At 37.5% G+C, this 24,214-nt stretch overlaps 2 protein-coding genes across 2 annotated transcripts; both read left to right on the forward strand.

The window, feature by feature from the left end:
• Positions 1–1,804: 1,804 nt before the first annotated feature.
• On the forward strand, positions 1,805–4,082 carry foxg1c (forkhead box G1c; the record flags this gene model as incomplete). Its single annotated transcript, XM_079825418.1, has 1 exon — positions 1,805–4,082. The coding sequence occupies one exon, from the start codon at positions 1,805–1,807 to the stop codon at positions 2,969–2,971; it is 1,167 nt and encodes a 388-aa protein (XP_079681544.1). The 3' UTR covers positions 2,972–4,082.
• A 9,112-nt stretch (positions 4,083–13,194) lies between these two features.
• Positions 13,195–21,384, forward strand: snrpd2 (small nuclear ribonucleoprotein D2 polypeptide). Its single transcript, XM_079825952.1, has 3 exons — positions 13,195–13,295; positions 13,812–13,991; positions 20,833–21,384. Coding segments are annotated over exons 1-3 (357 nt in total). The 5' UTR covers positions 13,195–13,293; the 3' UTR covers positions 21,008–21,384.
• The last annotated feature ends 2,830 nt before the right edge of the window (positions 21,385–24,214 follow it).

Below are 24,214 nucleotides of genomic sequence, written 5' to 3' on the forward strand. Positions count from 1 at the left end.
ATGAATTGTCTTTAACTACTATCATTTAGCTTAATTTAATTATTTGATGAAATGCTACATATTTAGAATACATACTTGCATGTAATTATTGTCTGCACAATGCCAAACATCTATCAGTTTAACCAATTAGAAATGAGCTACAGGGTGACCATCTGCTCATAGAAGTTGCAAGCTCCAGATATCATTTTGTACTAGTGGGTGCAGGACACTATGTAAGTGAGGATAGCAAAATAAACTGTGACATATTACACCCAAAAATTCTTCATACAGTGGACTACCAGTAAAATTGATAAAAAAAAATTGGGACCAAAATACTTTGACCTGACTATGTTTTGATTAAGTGTTTTTTCTTTAACCGCTAATGTGACCTTTTACACCACAGACTGAACATTGGTAATTGGTTAACCTAAATTGGTATTATGTAATTGTGTACCAAAAATTTGACAGCTGATTGGTTGATTGTAATCCATTACATACCTTATCTATCAGTTATCTGACATTATTAAAAAAAAAAAATTCTGACACAGTTTAACTCTGAGTTCTAGTCATATTTTATTACCATTTTTTAAACTATAGCGAATAAACTGTGATAATGTGAGAAAATGTTGAAGGTGTTTGAGTAAATTTAATATAAAGTGTGACCTAAATTTGCAATGCATGAACTGGTACCATATGAATAGGCAGTTTCTCTTGTTTAATTTGATATATAGTTTTAAAAAGCCCATGTTTTCTAATGTTGTCTAACTCAGGGGTTTTCAAACTGGGGTCCGGGGACCCACAGGGGGCCGCAAGGGAGTGACAGTGGAAAAGTCTAGAAAAAAAAACTGTAAAATAATAATAATAATAATAATTAGATTAAAATAAATGATAAAGCCACAAATTAGATCTAAATAAATAAATGTGATTAAAACATAACAAATATTAGTTAGATTAAAAATGTATTAATATAAATAAATAAAACATACATTAAAATTAAATAAATAAGATATAAATAAATAATTCATATAATATTACATTGAGTAGAACAAAATATATAATAATGTAACTGAAACTAATTGTATTTGTTTGTGTGTGTATAAATTTAGTGTTTATAAAAGACAGATGCCTTATACATTTTAGAATGGGGTCCCTCACATAGGAATGGTCATATTTGAGGGTCCCTGGCATCCAAAGGATTGAAAACCCCTGGTCTAACTCGCTCCGATGATTGTAACCAGGCCGACTTGACATTAATTTACAGTTTACGAATAAGTAGATTTTCAAAACAACGTTAATTTGAAGCAGACAAATAGCCTATGGGAATGTTATTGTCAAAGTTTGAAGCACATAGCGAAAAAAAGCACTGCGTTACAGACGTTAAAGTTTTTCGTCCTTACTCGTTGACTGTATTTTCTGCACGGTCCGTTAAGGACACGCTCCTCTATGGGTTCATCCTCCAGAGATTAGGGTTCATGTCTATCCTAAGCTGTTTGTTTACTCACATCTCCAAGTGTTGTCGTATATCTGAACTCCTTAGCATAACGTCGTTTTGCCTCGCTCGCTTCTGACAGGCATTCAGTCAGATGAATGTGTAAACAGAAGGGCGGTCTCAGGTGAGAGGCTTGAGTTTCACCGGCTTTCGAAGTGTTATAATTGAGCCTTCGAGTTCATTGATCAGTCAGAGAGATTGGCTGAGCCGGAAACTTATCAGATCTTTCTGTTTGTCCTCAGGCGTTTTTGAAGAATGAGCGGGCACTCTCTGTGTTTTTTTCTAAACGTTTAAGTCCTGTTGGACACCTTTAGGAGCGTGTTTGTATTGTCAAACATGGAGGAACTGAAAACCCCTGTTAGTTTTTTCCACAAGTCGTCATTCAGCATCAGCAGCTTATTGCTCCGACACGAGCGCGCGAGGAGCGACTCGAGCGCCGCGCCGGAAGCACCGCGCTCTCGTGCCGCGAAGCCACCCGCGCGCCCCCAGCACCATCAGTCAACTGACGGAAAAGAGAAGACGATTCCAAAGCGGAACGAAGCGAACAGACCGGATAAAAAAGAGTCTGGGGGAGTTGGAGAGCCCAAGTGTGAAGGAACAGATGGACAGTCACAAGAGAAGAAGAGTAAACCAGATAAGCCTCCGTTTAGTTATAACGCGCTTATCATGATGGCTATCCGCCAGAGCCCGGAGCGACGGCTCACTCTCAACGGCATCTATGAGTTCATCATGGGCAACTTCCCGTACTACCGAGAAAACAGGCAGGGTTGGCAGAACTCCATCCGACACAACCTGAGCCTCAACAAGTGCTTCGTCAAGGTACCACGCCACTACGATGACCCGGGAAAAGGCAACTACTGGATGCTGGACCCGTCCAGCGATGACGTGTTCATCGGCGGAACCACTGGAAAGCTGAGGCGCCGGTCTACAGCGGCGTCACGCGCCAAGCTGGCCATGAAGAGAGGCGCACGGCTATCCTCCGCCGCGACCACCGCCGCAGGATTGGCGTTCGCGGGCTCGTTTTACTGGCCCGTCCCGCCGTTCATGACCCTCCAGCACCGTCACCCGAACTCCGCGGCTCACCACAACAACTACGCCGCGTCGGTTTTGTCCCAGAGCTCGCGCCACTTCAGCTCGGTCGGTCCCGCTGCGGAAAGACTGCTCCTCCCGTCCGCCCAAGAGGCAACTTATTATGGAATGGGCTGTGAACAGATGACCTCCACCTCCTCTTTCACCGCGTCTGCCTCTGTGCCTCTGCCTCTCTCTTCTCCCCGCTCTTTTAATTTACTTTCCAATCAGTCCAGTTACTTTTACTCTCACCAGGTGCCTCACACAGCGGGACTGTCACCCTGGTCGCAGGAGGAATCTTACCTCTCCAAAACATCTCCCTCTGGACAGCTTTTCCCTGGAAAGCCATCTCCTTCTTCTGAATACATTGGGGGACTATGTTCAGACATTCCTAGTTATTTTCCTCATTTTAACACAGCCAGTTCCATGCACTGAATGATTTATTATATGAACAAGCAGTTTTTTTTTTTTTTTTTTTTAACCAATTATTTAATTTCACGTGAGGCCAAATATCTGTAGCCAAACAATTTTGCTTTTGTAATTTCCAGTTGTTTACAGTCTAGTTACCCAATTAACTAGTTACGCAATGCATTTTTAGGCACATGACGGCTGAACTAAACATGCCGATCTGAAACTCAATGCACTTCTTAAAAAGGGAAATAGCCGAGGGAAACAAAAGAGACCACATACTGTATGTCTTTTTTTATGCTGTCTGTTTGATGGCTGCTGCGCGCGGAGTAGTTGGATAAGTTTGCATAGGATACAAAAAAGAAAATATTAACTGCATGATTCTGTCGGGTGCTTTTTCATAAGATGTCTTTCATGTTGTTCAGCATTTACATTCACTCACATAATCTTAATACTGTAGATATTTGTCTAAGAAGCCTACAGGTCTTGGCCTGTAATTTTGACCCCCAAACATGTAAATAAATAAATGTTTTGGAGGAACAGACCTTTTTTGTTCGTGCAATTAACTGTTTATTAATTGTTTTATGAAAGTAATCTACTGCAATTTCAAATTTGCAGACAGGTTTTTTGGTAACAATTTACAATAAGGTTTTTTAACATTTGTTAACAATAGTCAAATGTATCGGTAACAATGAGCAATACTTCTACAGCATTTATTAATCTTAGTCAGCCTAATGTTAATGTCAACATTTACTTCATATCTAATATTTTTAAGATCAAAAATTGTATCTGCTAACATTAATGCACTGTGAAGTTACATGAACGAACATGAACATTATATAACACTAACAAAGGTTAATAAATACTGTCAAAATATTGCTAGTTCATTGTTATTGTTAGTTCATGTTAGTTAACAAGTGCAACCTTATTGTAAAGTCTTACCAACTTTTCATATATCCAAAACGTGTATCTAAAAATATCCTTTATTTTTTTGCTTATTTTTACTTCCAATTAACAGCAACCTCCAAAAATATGTGAAACTATGTTTATTTAATATTTTTTATATTTTTTATTTTGTACTGCACTTTGATATTCCTGATTTATAAAGGTTAGAACTAATAAAAGCCCATGTATTGTACAATACAAAGCTGGAGTCTGGGAGTTCATATGCTTAAACCTCATCTTATGAATGAATGGAGTAGATTAATTTATTCAACAATGCAGGGAATTTAGAGAATTTAGAGCATTACAACAATTGTAATGGTTTATGAAATTAAACCATTTCATAAACCATTACAATTTGTTGTAATGCTCTAGATTCTCTAGAATTTAGTGTGTGAATTAAACAATATGCCGATAAATATCTGATTGGCTATCCGAAGGAAAAAAAGAATACTGTACAGTGCTTTGTACATCTTTCTCCCATCTCTCACACATGATGTTTTCATGTTTTATGGGGACTTTTCATAGATATTATGATTTTTATACTGTACAATCTGCATCTTCTATCGCCCTACACTAACCCTATACCCCGAAACCTATACCCATCACAGAAAACGTTCTGCATTTTTATGGCCCGGTTTCACAAACAGGACTTAGGCTAAAATAGGATTAGGCATTAGTTCAATTAGTACATTTAAGTCACTTTTATAAATGTGCCCTAAAAAAAAACATTTCCGGTGTGTATCTTAAGACAAAACAATGGCACTGACATATTTTAAGATACATCAGTGCAAGTTTCTTTCAGTTAACACAACTCAAAAATGCATTTTAGTCTAGGACTAGCTTAAGCCTTGTCTGTGAAACTGGGGGATAATGTTCAAAAAACATAATTTAGTATGATTTATAAGCTGTTATACCAAAAAAATGTCCCCACAAGAACAAGGAATTCTGATATTGCCATCTTTGTGGGGACATTTTGCCCCAATAACAAGGGTTTACCTGGACTACACACACACACACACACACACGTTTGTTTTACCACAAGGACATTCAATATCAATACTTTCTTTGATTTTATATCAGGTTAATTATATTTTCCATGGCCTATAACTCCTAACCCTAAACTATTACAGAAACATGTGCATAACACTTGTTTTAACCGGTTTTATAAGACTTTTTAACTAGTAAGGACCAGTTAAATGTCCTCACTAGTCAGTTGTCATAATATTTCACTATATAAGTGAGGACATTTGGCCCTCACAAGTAGCCAAACCTGTACACACACACACACACACACACACACACACACACACACACACACACACACACACACATGAAATGTCTGAGGGTCTCTAGAGTGCGATCACAGCCTCAGCTCAGTAATGAAGTGGATCTCCTTTTTCAAATGGCTGAGGAGGGGAGAGATAAAAAGAGATGATAGAAGAAATTCAGAGAGAAAGAGAGAATTCAACCACAGCACGCTGGAAATAAAAATCACTTTCATCAGATTACACCACTTCAAATAGACACAAGTGGTTTTTCACATTTGTACAAGCTGTGGTAATTGAGTGAGCTAGATGAAAAGTGTTGCCCTTGAACTAAGGAAACCAGTTCTGAGTTTCACCTCCGCTGAATGACCGATCTCAGCAGGCCTTACATGCCCTCGTCTGAGCCATTAATGAGTCTTTGCCATTTAACAAATCTATTTTAAAAATCATTTTTTTCTTGACTACATTTAAATTAGGTGATTTTAATATTACACCCAATTTAATTTTCTTTGAGTGGTATAATGAAATCTTAAAATGTCTACAAGGCCTGTGTAAATGAATCATTTGATACAATGCACTAATTTATACATGTTTTTACATTGGACTATTTAAAAAAAGACCTGTATGTAATCACAGCTGTAACTAATTTCTGTTGACCTACACCTTAACCCACCCTTAAACCCAACCATACCACCAACCCTGTCCCTAACCTTACCTGCATCCCTCCTCAATAGCAGCAAATGAGTTTTGCATAAACCCTAACGCTCAAAATAATAAATTGGTTTGAGTAGAGCCAACTCAAATTAAACAAATTATATGAGAATGAGTATTTAGAACTTTCCTTTTCTTCTGAGTTGAGTAATCTGAATTGTTTCAGTGTTTTGAGTTTTATGAACTTGTTTCTTTTCATTTAGACTAACTTAAATTAAAACAAAACTGGGCTGGGATTTCTATTTCCCAACATGCTTTGCCATGACACTCAAAAGGGACAGTAAATGCCAAAAGTAAGTGTTACTCTAGGTGTGTCCCAATTCGCATACTTATGCACTATTCTAAAACGTTTTAAAGTATAAATAGTGTTAGTGTGTTCACACTGAAAATTCCAAAAAGAAAAAGTGCACTTTATTCACCTGGATGATGCACTAAATTAACAGAAAAACCCGAAGTGTGGAATGTTGGACACTTCATGCACTCAACTGTTGCAGCTTTAATTGCGTAGTGGAGGGGGAGGCACTACCAGATTCCGATGTTGAATGACAAAATAACCATGTAAAGTTCATACACTACATGGTTGAGTACATAGTGCATAAGTTCTAAGTGCATATTGCGTCATTTGGGACACAGCTATTATGTTTTTTATGCAAGATTAACATTAAAATTAACGTTTAGTATTGTTTAATGTTTTGTTATGCTAATTTAGAAGAGTTTTTGTTATTTTTATTTTTGTTGTTGTAGGGTTTCCATCATGGTGTCGAGTGGATGAGCTTAGTTTGAGAACAGATATATGTTAAATGTATTATATTGCTGTTCTCATTCAGCAAGTGCTGTGCTAATGCTACCAAAGCCTTGTGTAACCAATTAGCAAGGTGCAGGCATTTATTGAATTAGCTAGTAAAAGTCAAGTTTCCACTACTAAAATTCTGAGATTACAATACAAAAAAAAAGAAGCAACTAATTGCCTCAGTGTTTTGAGTTTTGCCAACTTATTCAGGTTTACAGGGTTATTATAGTTAACTAAAATGAAAAACTAAAACCATAAAAGTACATTTTTATTACTTGAAAGAAACTAAATGTTAACTGAAATAAGAACATTAACTTATTTTATTTCAGCTAGTTGCTAAAGCAAACTTTTTTCATTTTAATTTGAGGTACTAAAATATCTAAAACTAAAATAAAACGTAATAAAAACTATATAGACATTTTAAAATGACAAAAACACACAACAAAATGACTAAAACTTTAACTAAAATTATAATCTAAAAGGAAAATCTAAAAATAAAAACAGATAAAAAATATTTAAAGGAACTGTAGGTAAGAAATGTATTTCAATTAATTATAAAATCGCCCTGATATGTCACTAGACATTAAGAAATCATGTAAATTTCAAATATTTATATCATTGACAACAGTTGTCCGGCCAGGATATTGTCATTTTAAAAGTGAAGTTGCAGCCCTCAACTGATGTTGATGTTGACAAGTTGTGTTTTGGCCTGAAGCGCCACCCTCCTCCTATCTACTAATCACGAAGTCAGTAGTGTTTCGGCATCCGGGTTGCCAGCTCTAGTTACCACAGCTGCAGCTACAAACTTTTTGGATAAAAAATAAAACTTTACGAAACCTAAAAGACCTCGTTATGAATCAGAAAAACGTTGTGACAATGAAAAAACAAAGAACTTGCTGTGTAGGACTCGTCACTTGCCATTGGAAGCTCCTTGTAGCAGCCTACGTTCCTGCTGGATCCTGCAGCCTATCTGGCAACCTCGAGTCAGAGGGAGGGGGAGAGGGGATACACCGCTCTACAGTAATTTGAAAGTGATTACAGTACCAGTTTTGGCCACAATCTTACATACATTTCCTTTAAGGAACACGATATGTAACTTTTAACGGTCTGAGCACATGGTCTGAAGCGCATGGCGCAGGTGCACTATAGGGCGTGTCTGAATCCACTTTTGCTAGTTTAACAACGGAAAAAACGGCCGGCGTGCCAGGTGCATGGTCCAAAAGGGTTGTATCTAGTCTCGTAATAGGTGTGTTTTGGTGTAACAGGCAAAAAACCAATCAGAGTCTCATCTCCCATTCCCTTTAAAAGCCAGTTGTGCTTGCACCATGGCGGATTCGCTATTTACATGGCGGAATTTGCGAGTGGAAAGACTGAACGATTCTCTAGAGAGGAATCTTTTTATTTTTAATATTTGGCCTGTTTGTGTGCTGCTGCGAGTCCGTGTGTGTGTAATAAGCAGATTGTACGAGCGTTGTGCACCTGCCTATAGGCGCATATTACTAACGTGCCCTTTAACACAAAAAATACTTTTTGTTGGTCGATGGCGCAGTCGTTTTCAGTTGCCTCAAAATAGCAATGTGCCATTTTGTTTTCAGACTAGCACTCCCATGGGCGAACAGATGGGCGCAAATGCATTTGCAATTTAAACAACATGGCGCTGGACGTGTAAATGATAACTGCGTTAGGCTGAAACTAGCAAAAAACATGGGCGTATGATGGGGCCATTACCTTCTGGCCCTGGATGGATTTTGCCAAATATTGTTTTCGTTGTGCTTTGGCTCTGTGTGACTGTGCGGATGAATATGGTTCACGTCACCCGTGTTTAGAAAGGATCTTAAGGTGACTAGCTGAAGACGTTCCATCTTGTTGAGACAACTAATGTATGATGCATGCAGGCATCAAAGTAGTCGGAGCAACTTTTGTCTATTCACAGATATGACGAGTGATGTTCACAATTTCCCATCAAAAACACAACCATCCCCTTCAGGTCTAAAATATAAACACTTATAATAGGCATTGTATATCAGGGTAAGACAAAAACACTTTTTGGAAGAAGGATTGAAGATGTACTGACAAAATGTTGGTTATTTTGAACAAAAAAAGTACCCTTTGTACCTTTAACACTATAATAATCTCAAATAATGCAGTAAGAGAAAAACAATAAGTGCATTGTACCTAAGAACTATTATTGTTTTTTTTTATTATTATTAATTATTTATTTTGATGTAGTATAAAGTGGGACCCTATATGCTTACTGTAGCAGCACTCAATTTGTAGTTTCACATGATATCTCATTATACATGGTGAACTTCACCTCACCTCTCAATATCACCTGATATAAAGAGAGGAACACACAGATGTGTGAAGACGCCTCTCAAGACAGGTTTCTGGAGCCTCTTCTTCATCAAACAAAGAGAGCTTTATGAGGACACAATGCTGTTTCACCAATCTCTCACACACACACACACACACACAGGCGATTGCGGTGAACACAGGCGACTTCGGGCATGCTTCACAATAACCTTACTGGAAAACTGTTGGCAAACTACAATCTCTGATGCAAAAGATAACTATAATATTGATATGTCTGCTGAGTAATCGTGTAATTAGTCTGCAGGGGAACGAGAGGCGGAAGTGAGGAGAGAAAGAGTTAGAGGAAAACAAATAGACAGGTGAAGAGATGCCCAAAGGCTGCTGTAAGTTGATACTATTTTACTTTAATTTGTGTAATAAATAACATCCTCCCTTTGACAGGCGTGACTAACGATTTCTACACCCGTCGATCACACTATGTAGCCTGCAAAACATACAGCTGAGATATAAATCTGAAACTTTTGAGCATGTGCTTATTCACGTGATTCCCTGAGGCTGGAAGAGAAGGTGTCCACTGAAACCTGCTGGTGAGACCACACACACTCACACACACACACACACACACACACACACACACACACACACACACACACACACACACACACACACACACACACACACACACACACACACACACACACACACACACACACACACACACACACACACACACACACACACACACACACACACACACACACACACACACACACACACACACACACACACACACACACACACACACACACACACACACACACACACACACACACACACACACACACACACTTGCTGTACAGTCAGGGGGTTTCAAACATTTTGATGCCGACGACCCCTATCTTAAAATATAATGGCCGTTAAATGTTGTAGGCTAAAGTATAAAGAAAGACCCATTCATATAGTGTGAGAAAAGTTAAGGTATTATAGACAATATGCAACAAAATTAAATAATTGGCTTTTATATTGTACACTGTAAAACATGACCTTGATTTTAACGGTAAAATACTGTAAAAATGCTACGGTGAAAAACAGTTAATTGGTTAACAGAAAGTTTCCGTACTATATACGGTGAATAACTGTAATATATTACATTTAATGTAATGTAATCATGTAATTTTACAGTAAAATACAGTTCAATTTACAGTTTTTGGAAGTGAAAAAGAACAAGTCATTGTTTGATTTATAGTGAAAAACAAGTAAATTGACATTCCCAGAATTCCCTGCGTGATACTTCACATTTGATGTATTTCTGTTGAAATAACTGCTTCTTCTTAGGTTTTTCTGATCTGTGATTTATCTGAAGCCAAAGCAAAATAATAAAATATTAGCAAATGCAGTGCATTTTTATTCTATATTTTTATTCTATATTAAAGGGATGACATGTCTATAAACCCAAAAAGAAACATTTACAATTTAATTGAAATATATTTCTGCGTCACTTTTTACACTAAATATCATTCTAAAGCAGTTGTACAGTTAACTTTGGCATCCCTATACAATTTATGTATTATGTATTTTATGTATTTAAAATATTTTATCTAAATGGACTTAACTTCTATTATTTGTATAATTATTTAACTTCTAATATTTGTAATGCTAATGAGACTCACCCAAATCTTTATAAAGATTTCAGAATTATTGCCTATTTTATATAATTATATTATCTGTGTGTATATATATATGTACTGTATATATGATTTGGGTGAGTCTGCATATAATATAATAATATATAATCTGTAATAGTAATTTATTGTGACGTTTCATGCAATGCTATTTTTTTTACTGCTAAATGTACAGTTTTTAGAAGTAAAAAAAGGGTTTTATGTTACATCTTATGTTGTTTAATTAATGTTTATTGCAATATTTTTGTGCCATGATGGTGTTTAATATTTGTGTGTATGATACCATGCACCTTCTATAGGCCTATATTAGCTAATAGTGATGAACTTTGATTCATCATGTGGCTTTCTCTTTACCACTTGTGTTTTCAAGGTGGTTTTCAAATTTTACATATTTTAGAATTAAAAATAAAATAAATGTTTGTGTTATTTCATCAATTGAGGATGCCTTTAGATGTCTTAGAGGACTTGTCAAAAGTGGTTTAAAGCACAACTTAAAGAGGTTTTAAGCACATCTGCACTCCTTGAACAACTTTGATCATAGTAAGATTCAATGCTCTGGTTTCTGTTTGTAAGGAACACTTGTAAGACTCTAAAGATGCATGGTGGAAGTCGAGAAAGAAACCAGTCTGGAAGGAAGGAAGTGATCTGGAGAGGTGAAAACATAAGCCGATGTACCTGAAAGACTCTGGGCTCGGTGTGCATTTCCTAACGATAGCTAAGCTTTGTAAACCAATTCCACAGACATGATCCTCAAATCTCCACACTATAGGGTGCGATTATCCCGAGCCAACTCGCCACCCTGTGAAATCACATGGGTGGGATTGTGCTCTGCGGGCGCCCGCCTGTCTCTAAGCAGTAAGCCAATCCCCTGGAGTCTGAGCACCGTACAGACACACATCTTTGTCTGTCTCACAAACTCACCCCATCATACAGCCGTCTTCCCTGTCAGTCATGACACATAACAAAGAGATGTCTGTTTGGTCTACAGACCTGACCCCTGCCCCGCAAATTTTACCCCACACCACGGCTAAGAGGCCAGACACATTCTTCTGTTATCTATACATGAATACTTCAATGAGGCAGATCACCAGATCCGACTGCTCTATTCAAAAGTAAAAGTAGTAAAGCATTAAGCATTAAAAACAGATTATCTTAGCAATTGAAACCATATGTAGGCCATATAAATAAATAAATACATATATATATATTATGACCAGGTGAAGTGAATAACACTGATTATCTCTTCATCACGGCACCTGTTAGTGGGTGGGATATATTAGGCGGCAAGTTAACATTTTGTCCTCAAAGTTGATGTGTTAGAAGCAGGAAAAATGGATAAGCGTAAGGATTTGAGCGAGTTTGACAAGGGCCAAATTGTGATGGCTAGACAACTGGGTCAGAGCATCTCCAAAACTGCAGCTCTTGTGGGGTGTTCCCGGTCTGCAGTGGTCAGTATCTATCAAAAGTGCTCCAAGGAAGGAACAGTGGTGAACCGACGACAGGGTCATGGGCGGCCAAGGCTCATTGATGCACGTGGGGAGCGAACAGTGGGCACATGAACATCCGAAATGGACCACAGAGCAATGGATGAAGGTGGCCTGGTCTGATGAATCACATTTTCTTTTGTCACGTGGATGACCGGGTGCGTGTGCTTGGCTTACCTTGGGAACACTTGGCACCAGGATGCACTATGGGAAGAAGGCAAGTCGGCGGAGGCAGCTTTGGGCAATGTTCTGCTGGGAAACCTTGGGTCCTGCCATCCATGTGGATGTTACTTTGACAGGTGCCGCCTACCTAAGCCTTGCTGGAGACCATATACACCCTTTCATGGAAACTGTATTCCCTGGTGGCTGTAGCCTCTTTCAGGAGGATAATGTGCCCTGCCACAAAGCAAAAATGGTTCAGGAACGGTTTGAGGAGAACAACAACGAGTTTGAGGTATTGACTTGGCCTCCAAATTCCTCAGATCTTAATCCAATCGAGCATCTGTGGGATGTGCTGAACAAACAAGTCCGATCCATGGAGGCCATGCCTTGACGGGTCAGGGCTGTTTTAGCAGCAAAAGGGGGACCAACACAATATTAGCAATATTATATAAATACACACACATGCATGTATATATTTAAGAAATATTTGCATGTATATACTGTATATATAATTTATATTATATATAAATATAATTTGTTATAAAAATTACATATTTTACATAGATTGATGGACTGAATTCACACAAACATAATAACAAAAATAGATTAATTCAAGATCTCTGTGAAATAGATGATTTAAATCAACATACAAACCACTGCTATAACAAATAAACATTTGTCTAATTAAACTTTAGTATCAAAACATTATAGTTACTGAGATGTAGCCTTTGAGACAACTTTCTTGTGTGACAACTACCCTGCTTAATTATTTAAGTTTTAAATCATTAATTATAATTTACTTATTATTACAATTCTTTATAAATCTAAAAAAAAACAAGTTTATATTTACTTTGCGGGAGATACCCGGAACCGGAACTTACCACTGAGTAAGGCGGTACAGACCCGGAAGTGACTTTAACGTTTTGGAAACGTGAGGCGCCTGTGTGCAGTTGCTATTTTCATTGAAGAAAGTTGACAAGTCGATACCTACTAAAACATGTAAGTTCATTCTTCTGCACACAGTACATTATAATAAATGTTTGGGTTGTACTGCTAGGACCGAAATAACCAGTTTATAATTTAATGGACGGGAAAAAAGTCACTTAGCAAGACTAATGCTAACGTTAGCAGCTGCAAAACCTTCTATTGTACTGATTATAGGAATTCTTAGCGAATACTATTATAATATTCATGTGTTTGTTTTGCAAGCGTTGTCAAATTGATTGGATATTGGCTTTGTTACTAATTTAGTTTTATTGTTTCGTCCTTTGCGCACTTTATTGCTGGAGGAACACGTTGTGAATAATTTGTTGTAGTGCGGGTGGTCATCTGATCTATATTCCTAAAACATGGGGGGGGGAAAGCTATATTAACTTATACATTTGAGGTGTTCTAGGCTCTTGAGCACAAACTTGTCATATGATTTACTGAACACTATATAGACACATTTTAAATTGAATGATATTCATCTTACCTCTTCATCCATACATTCTAACTGTTTAAATGCTTTGTTAGGAGTTTGTTAAACAAGCCCAAATCTGAGATGACTCCAGAGGAGCTCCAGAAGCGAGAGGAGGAAGAGTTTAACACCGGTCCACTCTCAGTTCTCACCCAGTCTGTGAAAAACAACACACAGGTTCTTATCAACTGTCGCAACAACAAGAAGCTACTGGGCAGAGTCAAAGCATTCGATAGGTACGTTATGCCTCCTTTTGGATTTATTATATACACTGATTACATACTGACTGTGTGCAGATTTCTGTCGATCCTGCTTATATATCCTAAATAGCGCAGTCCGAATTTTCTGAACAAAATGTCTGCACATACTAACAGCTGCATTCAGTTTCAAAATCATAACACACAAGCTTTTGTGTCCTTTGAAAAGCCAAGACGGTGGGTCTCATTCACTAATCAGGGCTCGACATTAAGCATGTTCACGTGCTTGTCCTTCGGACAAGTAAATCTGTCATCCACTTGTCCGAGTAAAAAATGTGCTTGTCCGGAAAAAAAAAAGATTTTTTTTTTTGTTTGTATTGTAAATAAAATTTATTCTGAAGCAACATTCTCACCAGTGTTCAATCAGCTTTGACATATGCATATTTGTGATATTTTTACCTTTTATAAAGGGCATTTTTCCCCTTATCTTATTAAATATAGGCTATGATTCAGATTTCCTTTTATATTCTTAAATTGGATCAATCAATTAAATTAGAAGACGACACTGGCTGTTACCAGTCAAATTAAATAATTTACACTGAAAAATTACAACTGCATTAAATAATGTTATGAGATTGTTTTAAATATACAAATAAGAAATGAGGGAAAGATGAAACTAAACCACCAGTAGGTGTCAGCAGGTGACCGTCTGAATGAGTGAGTCATTGAGTCGATTCGTTCAAACGCTGATTCATTCAAGAATGAGGCAGTCGTTTACGAATAGTTCATTGAATCTTTGATTCTATCGATTCATTCAAAACGCTGAATCATTCACTAACACGCTGTTGCTGTGACACGCGTTCTGCTGTGATCTTTTGGAACTATTTTCGCTGCTGAAATAGAACAAAAACACTCAATATTGCATCTAAAATGTAAGTGACTTAATGTTAATAATTGTTTATGGAACTGTCATATGAAATCAGTGTCCTTTTCAGTCGTGATGTTATTCAGGAAAACAGCACTCTTGGTAATGTGACGTTGCAAGCAACTGTATCATATTATAAATATAAATAAACTCCACATTTATACATTTTTACGGCAGTGTGTTAACTGAGTTTCTGTGTGTGAGCAGTGCACATGTTTCGATTTCTCCTCGAGAGGCTGCGTGAGCGTCAACAGTGCAACGTTACCGTCTGTTCATTATACATTATAATTATTCACTGACGATCGCCAATTACAGTAATGAATGCAGAATCATTCTTGCATTTTGGTGATTCCCTAGTAATTTTTGTTAATGACGTTTTACTCGGGCTACTTGTCCGTCGGGCAAGTAAAATTATTTTTCACTTGTCCCTTCAAAAAATCCACTTGTCCCGGACAAGCGTTAATGTCGAGCCCTGCTAATAATTGTGGATTATTTCGTATTTGCAGGATAACTTATCACAAAAAAGCTAATTGACAACATATGCACCTGATTTCTTAAAGGATTAGTTCACTTTCAAATAAACTTTTGCTTATAATTTACTCACCCCCCTTGTCATCCAAGATATCCATGTCTTTTAGGGCTGCTCGATTATGGAAAAAATCATAATCACGATTATTTTGGTCAATATTGAAATCACGATTATGTAACACGATTATTTCACATGACTTTGGGAATGTGTTGCATTTATTAAAAATACACCTTTCAACAATTCAATTGAAATTGTAACATTTGTTGTACTTTTTGAACTATTAAAATAAATAATATAACATATATTCAAATCAAAGTTTTAAAGTATTCACGTAAAAATGATCACCACAAATAAGATCAACAATATGGTTCGGCTAGATATGCTTTTCAGGTATGCCTAACATTAGTTTTCAGGTACAGAAATGTATCAAATGTAAAATAACATTGCATATTTGAGTGCATAAATTAAAGATTAATCCTATTAAACTTACAAAAGCTATTCAATCAAGAGCAGTGAGTGATGTCCTTGTCTTTTGTTGTTTGACATTAAACAGACAGCAGTAAAGGCTACTGCCCCTTTAAGACCTATAATGCTCGGATATGCGTCGTCTTTCTCGACTGTATAAAGTTTACTCAAGGCATATACAGACTATGTCTGCTAGGATACTCATCAAGATGGACATGTTGACATACGCTTTGTGTGAGTTTGTCCGTTCAAGAGCAAGACTTGAAAGAGAACTCAATATTTGCGCGCTGAGAGACGTGTGCGCGCTCTCGGATGAGCGCACAGAGACAAATTTTCTCACAGCGCGCGCGGCTTCTCATTCGCGTCTTCTGGCACTAAACCCGGGTGATGACGGCGAAAACGACTGGTCATATTCAAACATACGGCAGCACTCGCATGCATTGAACAAAGTTTACAAAGAGAGAATTATTTGAAAAATATGAAGGAAAAAAAGGACGTTTACACGGCACCCCTGCTCTCGTCAGTTTTTGTTTCTTTATTAGATTGTCATAGATCACTCTGTGTTTAATTTTCAAGTGGTTAAACAAATTCGTGGTGTTCCCTTGCGTTGCAGACACTACCATGTAGCAAATCTTGCACGCAACATGTTTCTGCTCGTCATCTGATTCCTCGAAGCCAAACTGTTCCCAGACAACGGAGTTGATTTTGCCTTTTTTGCTCACCAAACGCTGCTGTAACTGCACTCCTTCTGCCATCTTTACTCGCGCCGAGTTTTTAAATTCCAGCGGATGAAATGCACACGAGTCACGAGACTCACGACCTGAGAGAGATTGTGGCTTCGGGAGGGGCGGATGTGCGCGTTTCATTCAGAACGCAAGACAAAATGAGTGTTCTTGCAAAACTGAGCATGGCAATTAGTGCTGGGCGGTATACCGGTTCATACCGAATACCGGTATTTATTTATTTTATGATATGAATTTTGATGATACCGCTATACCGGTATATGTCGCTTAAACAACGTTCGGAACGCGGCGCAGCGCGTCATTGTTTGAGAGGGGACCCATTTCATTGATGCACTGTAGTAAGAGCAGCAGTCAGAGCACCGTATCCTTTCATTCATTATTCTTCATGTTATCACTTTATTTGAAGGAGTGAATGAAAACGTGCGTGAAGTCGGACAGCAATGTGTGTAGGCTACATCGGCTGCACACTCGTTATTGCGGTGCAATGGGATAGAATGGGTGCACTCAATAACGTTCACTAACTAGGGTTTCGGACACCACTACAAAGCGCTGTCCCATCAAATAATGCCCTATTTGAGGTTATGGGGGCGATTTCGGATTCAACCCTTGATTACAGTAGACAATTCAAACTAACTTACACGCGGCGCGCGAGAGAGAGCTGTTTCTGCGCGGAGCGCCGTGATGAGATTAACAGCGCTCTCCACATGGATCATATAGCACAGATATAGACCGGAGCGATCGCTTTTACATTTTTTATGGACATATTTCATATACTATAGTGCTCTAGGCATGAACCAGAAGCGTGTATGCGCACATATTTCATCACGTCTTATTAAAATGAAATGTATGCACTGATTACACTGATACAACCGCCTATGTCTGATCACGAACGCGCTGACACGATGGATTATTCTGCTACACAGAAGATAATGATGTAAATTAATAAATAAACTGACAATTCAAAGAAGAATTGGCCAAAAAGTAACTGCTTTATTCTTTCTGTGTTAAACTGATGTGTGTCATTCGTTCAGAGAGTGCTCTTAAATGTATTGCAAATCCGCGTTTCTCCTCGTTTTGGCAGTTTGTTGTTATATAAGGTTAGATTTTTAAAATGCTTAAGGTGCCCTCAACTCAACTTTTAATATTCAGGTGTCTGTAAGTATGACTCTGAGTGTGTTGCAGGTCTGTGTTTTATTGGTTGTCTCTCCACAGCATCATTTTGTGGGGCTTTGTAAACCAGTATTAACTCTAGTGTGGAGTTTTTCTACAATATTCACTCGTCATGACAGTAAAACAGGGCATTCTAGTCAATCTCCTGCAGTATTTCCTCCCTCAATCAGTAGAAAATGTGATTAACACCCGGTCATGCATAGGGGAAAAAAAATACCGTCATATACTGTGAAACCGATATAATTTAGAAAAATACCGTGATATACATTTTTGGCCATACCGCCCAGCACTAATGGCAATATAATCGTTTTTTCTCGATTGTACTATTTTGGTGATCGTTGGGAGGCAAAATCGAAATCGAAATTCGATTAATTGCACAGCCCTAATGTCTTTCTGTCTTCAGTCGAAAAGAAATTAAGGTTTTTGATGAAAACATTTCAGGATCTTTCTCCATATAATGGAAGTCAATGGCCTCCAAACGGTTCAAGGTCCAAATGAGAGGTTCAGTACAGCTTCAAAAGGGCTTTAAACCACATCAGACGATCAATAAGGGTCTTATCTAGTGAAACGATCTGCCTTTTTTTTTAATAAATAAAGTTTAAGTTTTATAAGCACAAATGCTCGCCTTGCTCTGTTCAGTGATGCGCGCTCGTGACGTCACGTACAACGCAATTACGTTGAAAAGGTCACGCTAGACGCAGGCGGAAAGACGTTTGAATATGTGGATACGGTCCTCTTTCCACTCATTTGTAAACACTGACTCAGTACTTCCGCCTGCGTCTAGCGTGACCTTTTCAACGTAATTGCGTTGTACGTGACGTCACGAGCGCGCATCACTGAACAGAGCAAGGCGAGCATTTGTGCTTATAAAACTTAAACTTTATTTATTTAAAAAAAAAATGGCCGATCGTTTCGCTAGATAAGACCCTTATTGATCGTCTGATGTGGTTTAAAGCCCTTTTGAAGCTGTACTGAACCTCTCATTTGGACCTTGAACTGTTTGGAGGCCATTGACTTCCATTATTTGGAGAAAGATCCTGAAATGTTTATCAAAATAATCTTCATTTCTTTTCGACTGAAGACAGAAAGACATGGATATCTTGGATGACAAGGGGGTGAGTAAATTATAAGCAAAAGTTTATTTGAAAGTGAACTAATCCTTTAAGTTCTTAACCTCGTTCTCATGTTTGGAGTATTCTATATGAGTGACCACTTGCCCAAGAGTAATCATTTGCATAAAATGCACAAACCATTTTCTTTACAGGCTTTTAGAGCTGCATGTTTCTGGATAAATTGAGAATCAAAAATTTTTTTGTGTAAAATAGAAATCACGGTTCTCCCATGATTCTGAAGAAGAAGAAAAAATGACAACTTAACAAAATAACATGCATACTAGAGGTTCTGACAAAATGTTTATTGCTTTAGTCTATTTAAAAAATATAATTAGAACTAAACAGTTAAAAATAATTTGAATGCATTACTTGTTTTGTTATGGATGAATCTCCGGGCATAACGATAAGCAATATTATACATACAAGTGTCAAAATATTTTAAAAAGATGATTTAATTTTATTTTCATCAGTACTGTAGACGTTTATACCCAAACATAGGCTGGGCGATATGACAAATTGAAATCTCGCTTTTTTTTTTTTCTCTCAGAATGATTCACAATTAAGATTTAATTTTATAATGTTAACTAGTCAACTTAAAAAAAAAAAAATACATAACTACAAAACCATTCAGGTAACATTCTATTTATTAACCATCTGGTTAAAAAAAATTATATTCCAAGTGCACCAAGCCTGAAGTGATCATCATGGTGTAAATGTAAAACAAATGACTTATTTGTTAAATATCTTTGCAAAAAATATGCATGTAATATGAAGACAAACTAATCTTTATATACTCATATCCTATATATATATATATATATATATATATATCCTATATACTCAAATAATATAAAATAAGAAAACTGCTTAATATTTCTTAGCCAATAAGTAGGTTAATAGCAATAAATAACACCAGTAATAGGCTATTATTAACAGCAAATTTTTTGTAAACATGTTATTTTTATGTGTGGCTGACGTGTTTGGCTGTTTTTACTCGTGTCTTTAGCAGCATCTCGAGCATGAAACGGCATTCTAAAAACGCGGCGCTCAAGTTAGAAGAAAGTTCATCTCGCGTCTAATATCTTTGCCTTTTTCCCATTCCACTGCCCAGGTCTTGTTTTTTCAATGCAATATCGCATTCTGTGTGAATGCTGCTTACATGATGTGTTCTAGCTTGTGGTTGGATCATTTTCTTCTCTTAACTGTTATCAATGCTCTAAATGCTTTGTTCAGAACGTTTGCAAACATTTTTATTCAAAACCTCGATTTAAAAATTAAGATTTAAATGAAAAAATCTCGAAAACCGCTCAGCCCTACCCAAACTATGAACTTTTATCCCAGTACACATTTATCCCATTATTTCAATATTTGTGTAACATAAATAACGATAATGTGTGGTTGAAAAGACTGTTTGTGAAGCTGCTTCATACTGTACATTTATATGGCAGCTGCTGTCTCCGGATCTGCAGCAGCGCGAAGGCAGATTTGAGTGTTCCAGTGTGATGATCGTACTTTAAGAGGTTAACCAAAGTCCCTAAAATCTTTAGTTTAAACAGTTTCACATCACAAGCATCAGCGGAGCGTGAGCATATCAATGAATGAGAGCAATCGCATCTGTAACCTGTACAATATGAGCGTGTCCATGCTCAGCTGGCGCTAGTAGATTTGTGCCGATGGACGATAGCAACCGATGAGAGCTTCGGATTTTCCAATGCATCTCTATGGCGCTGACACCTAAAGATGTCAGAGTTCCGGTCCCAGCGCAAATGATACTCAACTGCTATTGGCTCATCTGCGTATGAGGGGAGGGGCTTACCGATAGGTCAATTGAGGTGTTTACATGAAGGCTTTACAGTCCGATTGAACCATCCATCAGAACAGATTATTTGGGTGCATGTAAACGAAGCTACATCGTCTCTCTTCTCTGGATTTTCAGACATTGCAACATGGTTCTGGAGAATGTGAAAGAAATGTGGACAGAGGTGCCCAAGAGCGGCAAGGGCAAGAAGAAGTCAAAGCCAGTGAACAAGGATCGCTACATCTCAAAGATGTTCCTGAGAGGCGATTCAGTGATCGTGGTGCTGAGGAACCCACTCATCACCGGGAAATAAACTTGACGTGTGACACGTCTGTTCAAGTACACTCAATCTCCTGGACACTCGTACGCCAGCTCGCCTGCGAGCTGAACTCCCATTGACTCATCAGCACGTGTTAAAGTGTTAATTAGGCCTTTGAGCAAATTAATAATTTTGCCCTCAAGAGACAGTACACGGTTTGCCTTGTGCTGTAACAGTTGTATTTTGCTGGAAAATGTTTAGCATCATCATGAGAGATTGTTTGGTCAAAGAAAAGATGCAAAGAAGTTGCCATTTGATTTTTTTTTTTCAAGTTGTATAAAAATGTGCTTTGTTTTCTAAATAAACATTTGGATATTCAAATGTGTTGTATGATTCTTTCAGAAATTAAAGAGTCCATATTATGCCCTTTTCTTAAAGTCTTGGTTGTGTTTTTGAGGTCTACTGGAATAGACCCTTTTCACATTTCCAGGTTTCTCAGAGCGGAAGTCAACATAGTTGGGTTAACTTTTATAGCGGTAAAAGGGAGTTTAATTAAATATTAAATTTTTTTTTTTTTTGTGGCCCCATGTGTTCAAATAGCAATATAAAAACTCTGCAATAGTGATTTCACAACTTTCAAAAAGAGGGAAAAAAATAAGGAGATTGATAACTGAAGTCAAAAGAGAGAAATATGTGCATTTTTACCATTCCTCCCATAGACGCTGTATTAGAAACACCCTCACAGCAGCGCTAACTTGTTTTTTGTAATTTGATGCAAAGGTAATATAATACAAAGTATTCATGTACATACAAATTTTTTTTTTAAATTGCAGGATTTACGATATTGGTGACCGATAAAACGCGTCATCACAGTCTGTGAAAAGGGTCTATAGGTTTTTATGCTTGAATGTTCCAAAAACACCTTTCCATATTTAAGTTGACTTGAAAAAGCCAAATTACTGATATTGTACTTCAGCTTTTTATTCTTATGAGATTAAAATTTCTAAATGCTACTCCTTGACTATTCAAGCTACATCCACCAAACTTAGACTAGACTGTCAGACTGTTCTGACTTAGTGTGCTATGTGTTTTCAGACTGATCTGACTTGTGGTTTTCCAAAAAATGCTGATCAAAACATGGAAAGATCCCACAGACTTTCATTGACGGAATGCTCAAATGAGCCAAAACCTTTCAAACTCCCATTCAAATGTTGACAGTTGGGGAGGCTCATTAGACTCCATTAGCTACCATTCTATGAACTATTTCTAATCCATTTTAGACTAATTTTATCTCATTTATCTATCTGTCATCGTACCAACTACTAAACTAAGACTATTTCATACTTTTTTGGCTAGGCTTTTTCAAGCCAACTTAAAGTTTGTCTACAAACTATATCTATATTACATTACCTCTCTTCCTAGTCTGTCAGTAATGCTTTGGGCTGTGTTTCTTGAAAAGGTTCATAACCCTAAGTATATCATAGAAATAGAATCATCGGCACCAATGTCCTCTGCAATCAACTTAATTCATGGTGTTTTTGAGAAACACAGCCATGTTTACTCTGGGCTGAATCCGAAATCGCCCCCTAAACCCTCACTATTCTCTACGTTAGTCCACTAATACAGTTCACTTGAAGGAATGAATGAAAACGAGTGAGTGAATTCGGACAGCCGTTGTGTGTACTTCGGCTGTACACAAGACTCTACACTCGTTATTGTGGTGCATTATGGGATAGAATGAGTGCACTCAATAAGGTCCACTATGGTTTCAGACAGTGCTACAAATGGCTGTCCCCTCAAATAGTGCCCTATTTAAGGGTATATTGGGCGATTTCGGATTCAGCCAAGGTCTTTATGAAGCCCTTCCTTCCGAAAAGCACAGTGTGCTCTGATTGGTTATGATTGTTCATCCACTTTGTACGAGTTTAAGAAAATGTCACCATTACCATAACCGTGGGTTTCAGCAGTAACGCAATTCAAGCAGGCCTCACAATTTTTTTTTTGTTTATGCCTTGGGCGGAAATTATTTAAATGGGGGAAACTGTGATGTGTCTGTTCCCGGAAGAAAACTCGAGACTACAATGGAGGTGTTTCAGAAACAGTGTTTACTGATATAGAGAATCACTCCCTTTGGAGGAACTTTGTAACTTTGCAGATTTATTCCTGCTCAAACAGCAACGTTACACACTAAAGAAAGTTGAAACTGTAAGAAAGCATATTATGACCCCTTTAACCGTTTACAGACAAAGCAGAAAGAGTGTTCATCAGACTAAAGTTTCACGTTGCTGTTTGTCCTCTTTCCTCCCCTCCCGCTGTCTGATGCCCCTCTCATCCCCTCTCTCTATCTCTCTCTACCCCTCCCTTCATCCGACCCTCATTTGGTAGAGTCCCTTGGCAGCAGCTTGGGTGTCAGTGTAGATTTCAGCAGGCAGCACTCAATAAGTGACAAACTGCCGTTTAAAGGTCTCTGCATTATTAATGTGACCAGATGTGCTGACTGTCACTTCACACCCCTGCCCTCCACCGTGGTCTCCGCTGACCCCTTGTACTAAAAGCCATTTAAAGCAATTTGTTTTTGTTTAAAAGGATTTGGCTAATGTTTCTGAAAATGACAATTTAGGTTACGAAAATTAGAACGAGCTCTTTTATCATGGTAAAAAAGTTATAGGTTTAATCATGTGTGTTTTAAAAGTGTATATGGACAAAAGGGTTATTTCAGGACTTGACCTGAGAGGACAGTGTCTGAAAATCACTCAGTCAGGTTACTTAAATATTCAGTGGAACGGTGAAAATCCAACTCGGTGTATCAGTTTGGGTTATTGTGATCCACTGGTGTCATATTTATTAAATGTGTTTATTCATTCATTTTTGTGTGTTTTAATACTAAACTATATAAAACAAATGTAAATTGATGGGTTCTGCTAAGGTATGTTCTATAAATTATTACACTTTTATTCATTTTTGATTTGGCAAACATCTATATTAATATTAATATATAGTTTTAATACACTATGCTTAAAAGTAAGTAAAATTGTTTTTGAAAGAAATTAATTATTTTATTCAGCAAGGCTGTATTATTCATTATAAATTATTTTCTTTTGAGCTTTCTATTCACTGATTTCTGAAGCATCATGTGACTGAAGACAGAAGCAATGGCTGCTACAGGAATAAATTACATGTTAAAATATATCGAGGACATTTTTAATTGGTCGGACCCCAAACGTTTGCACGGTTGTGTATTAAATGAATATGAAAGATACC

Source organism: Gobio gobio, assembly GCF_949357685.1.
Source record: "Gobio gobio genome assembly, chromosome: 9".
Classification (NCBI taxonomy): Eukaryota; Metazoa; Chordata; class Actinopteri; order Cypriniformes; family Gobionidae; genus Gobio; species Gobio gobio.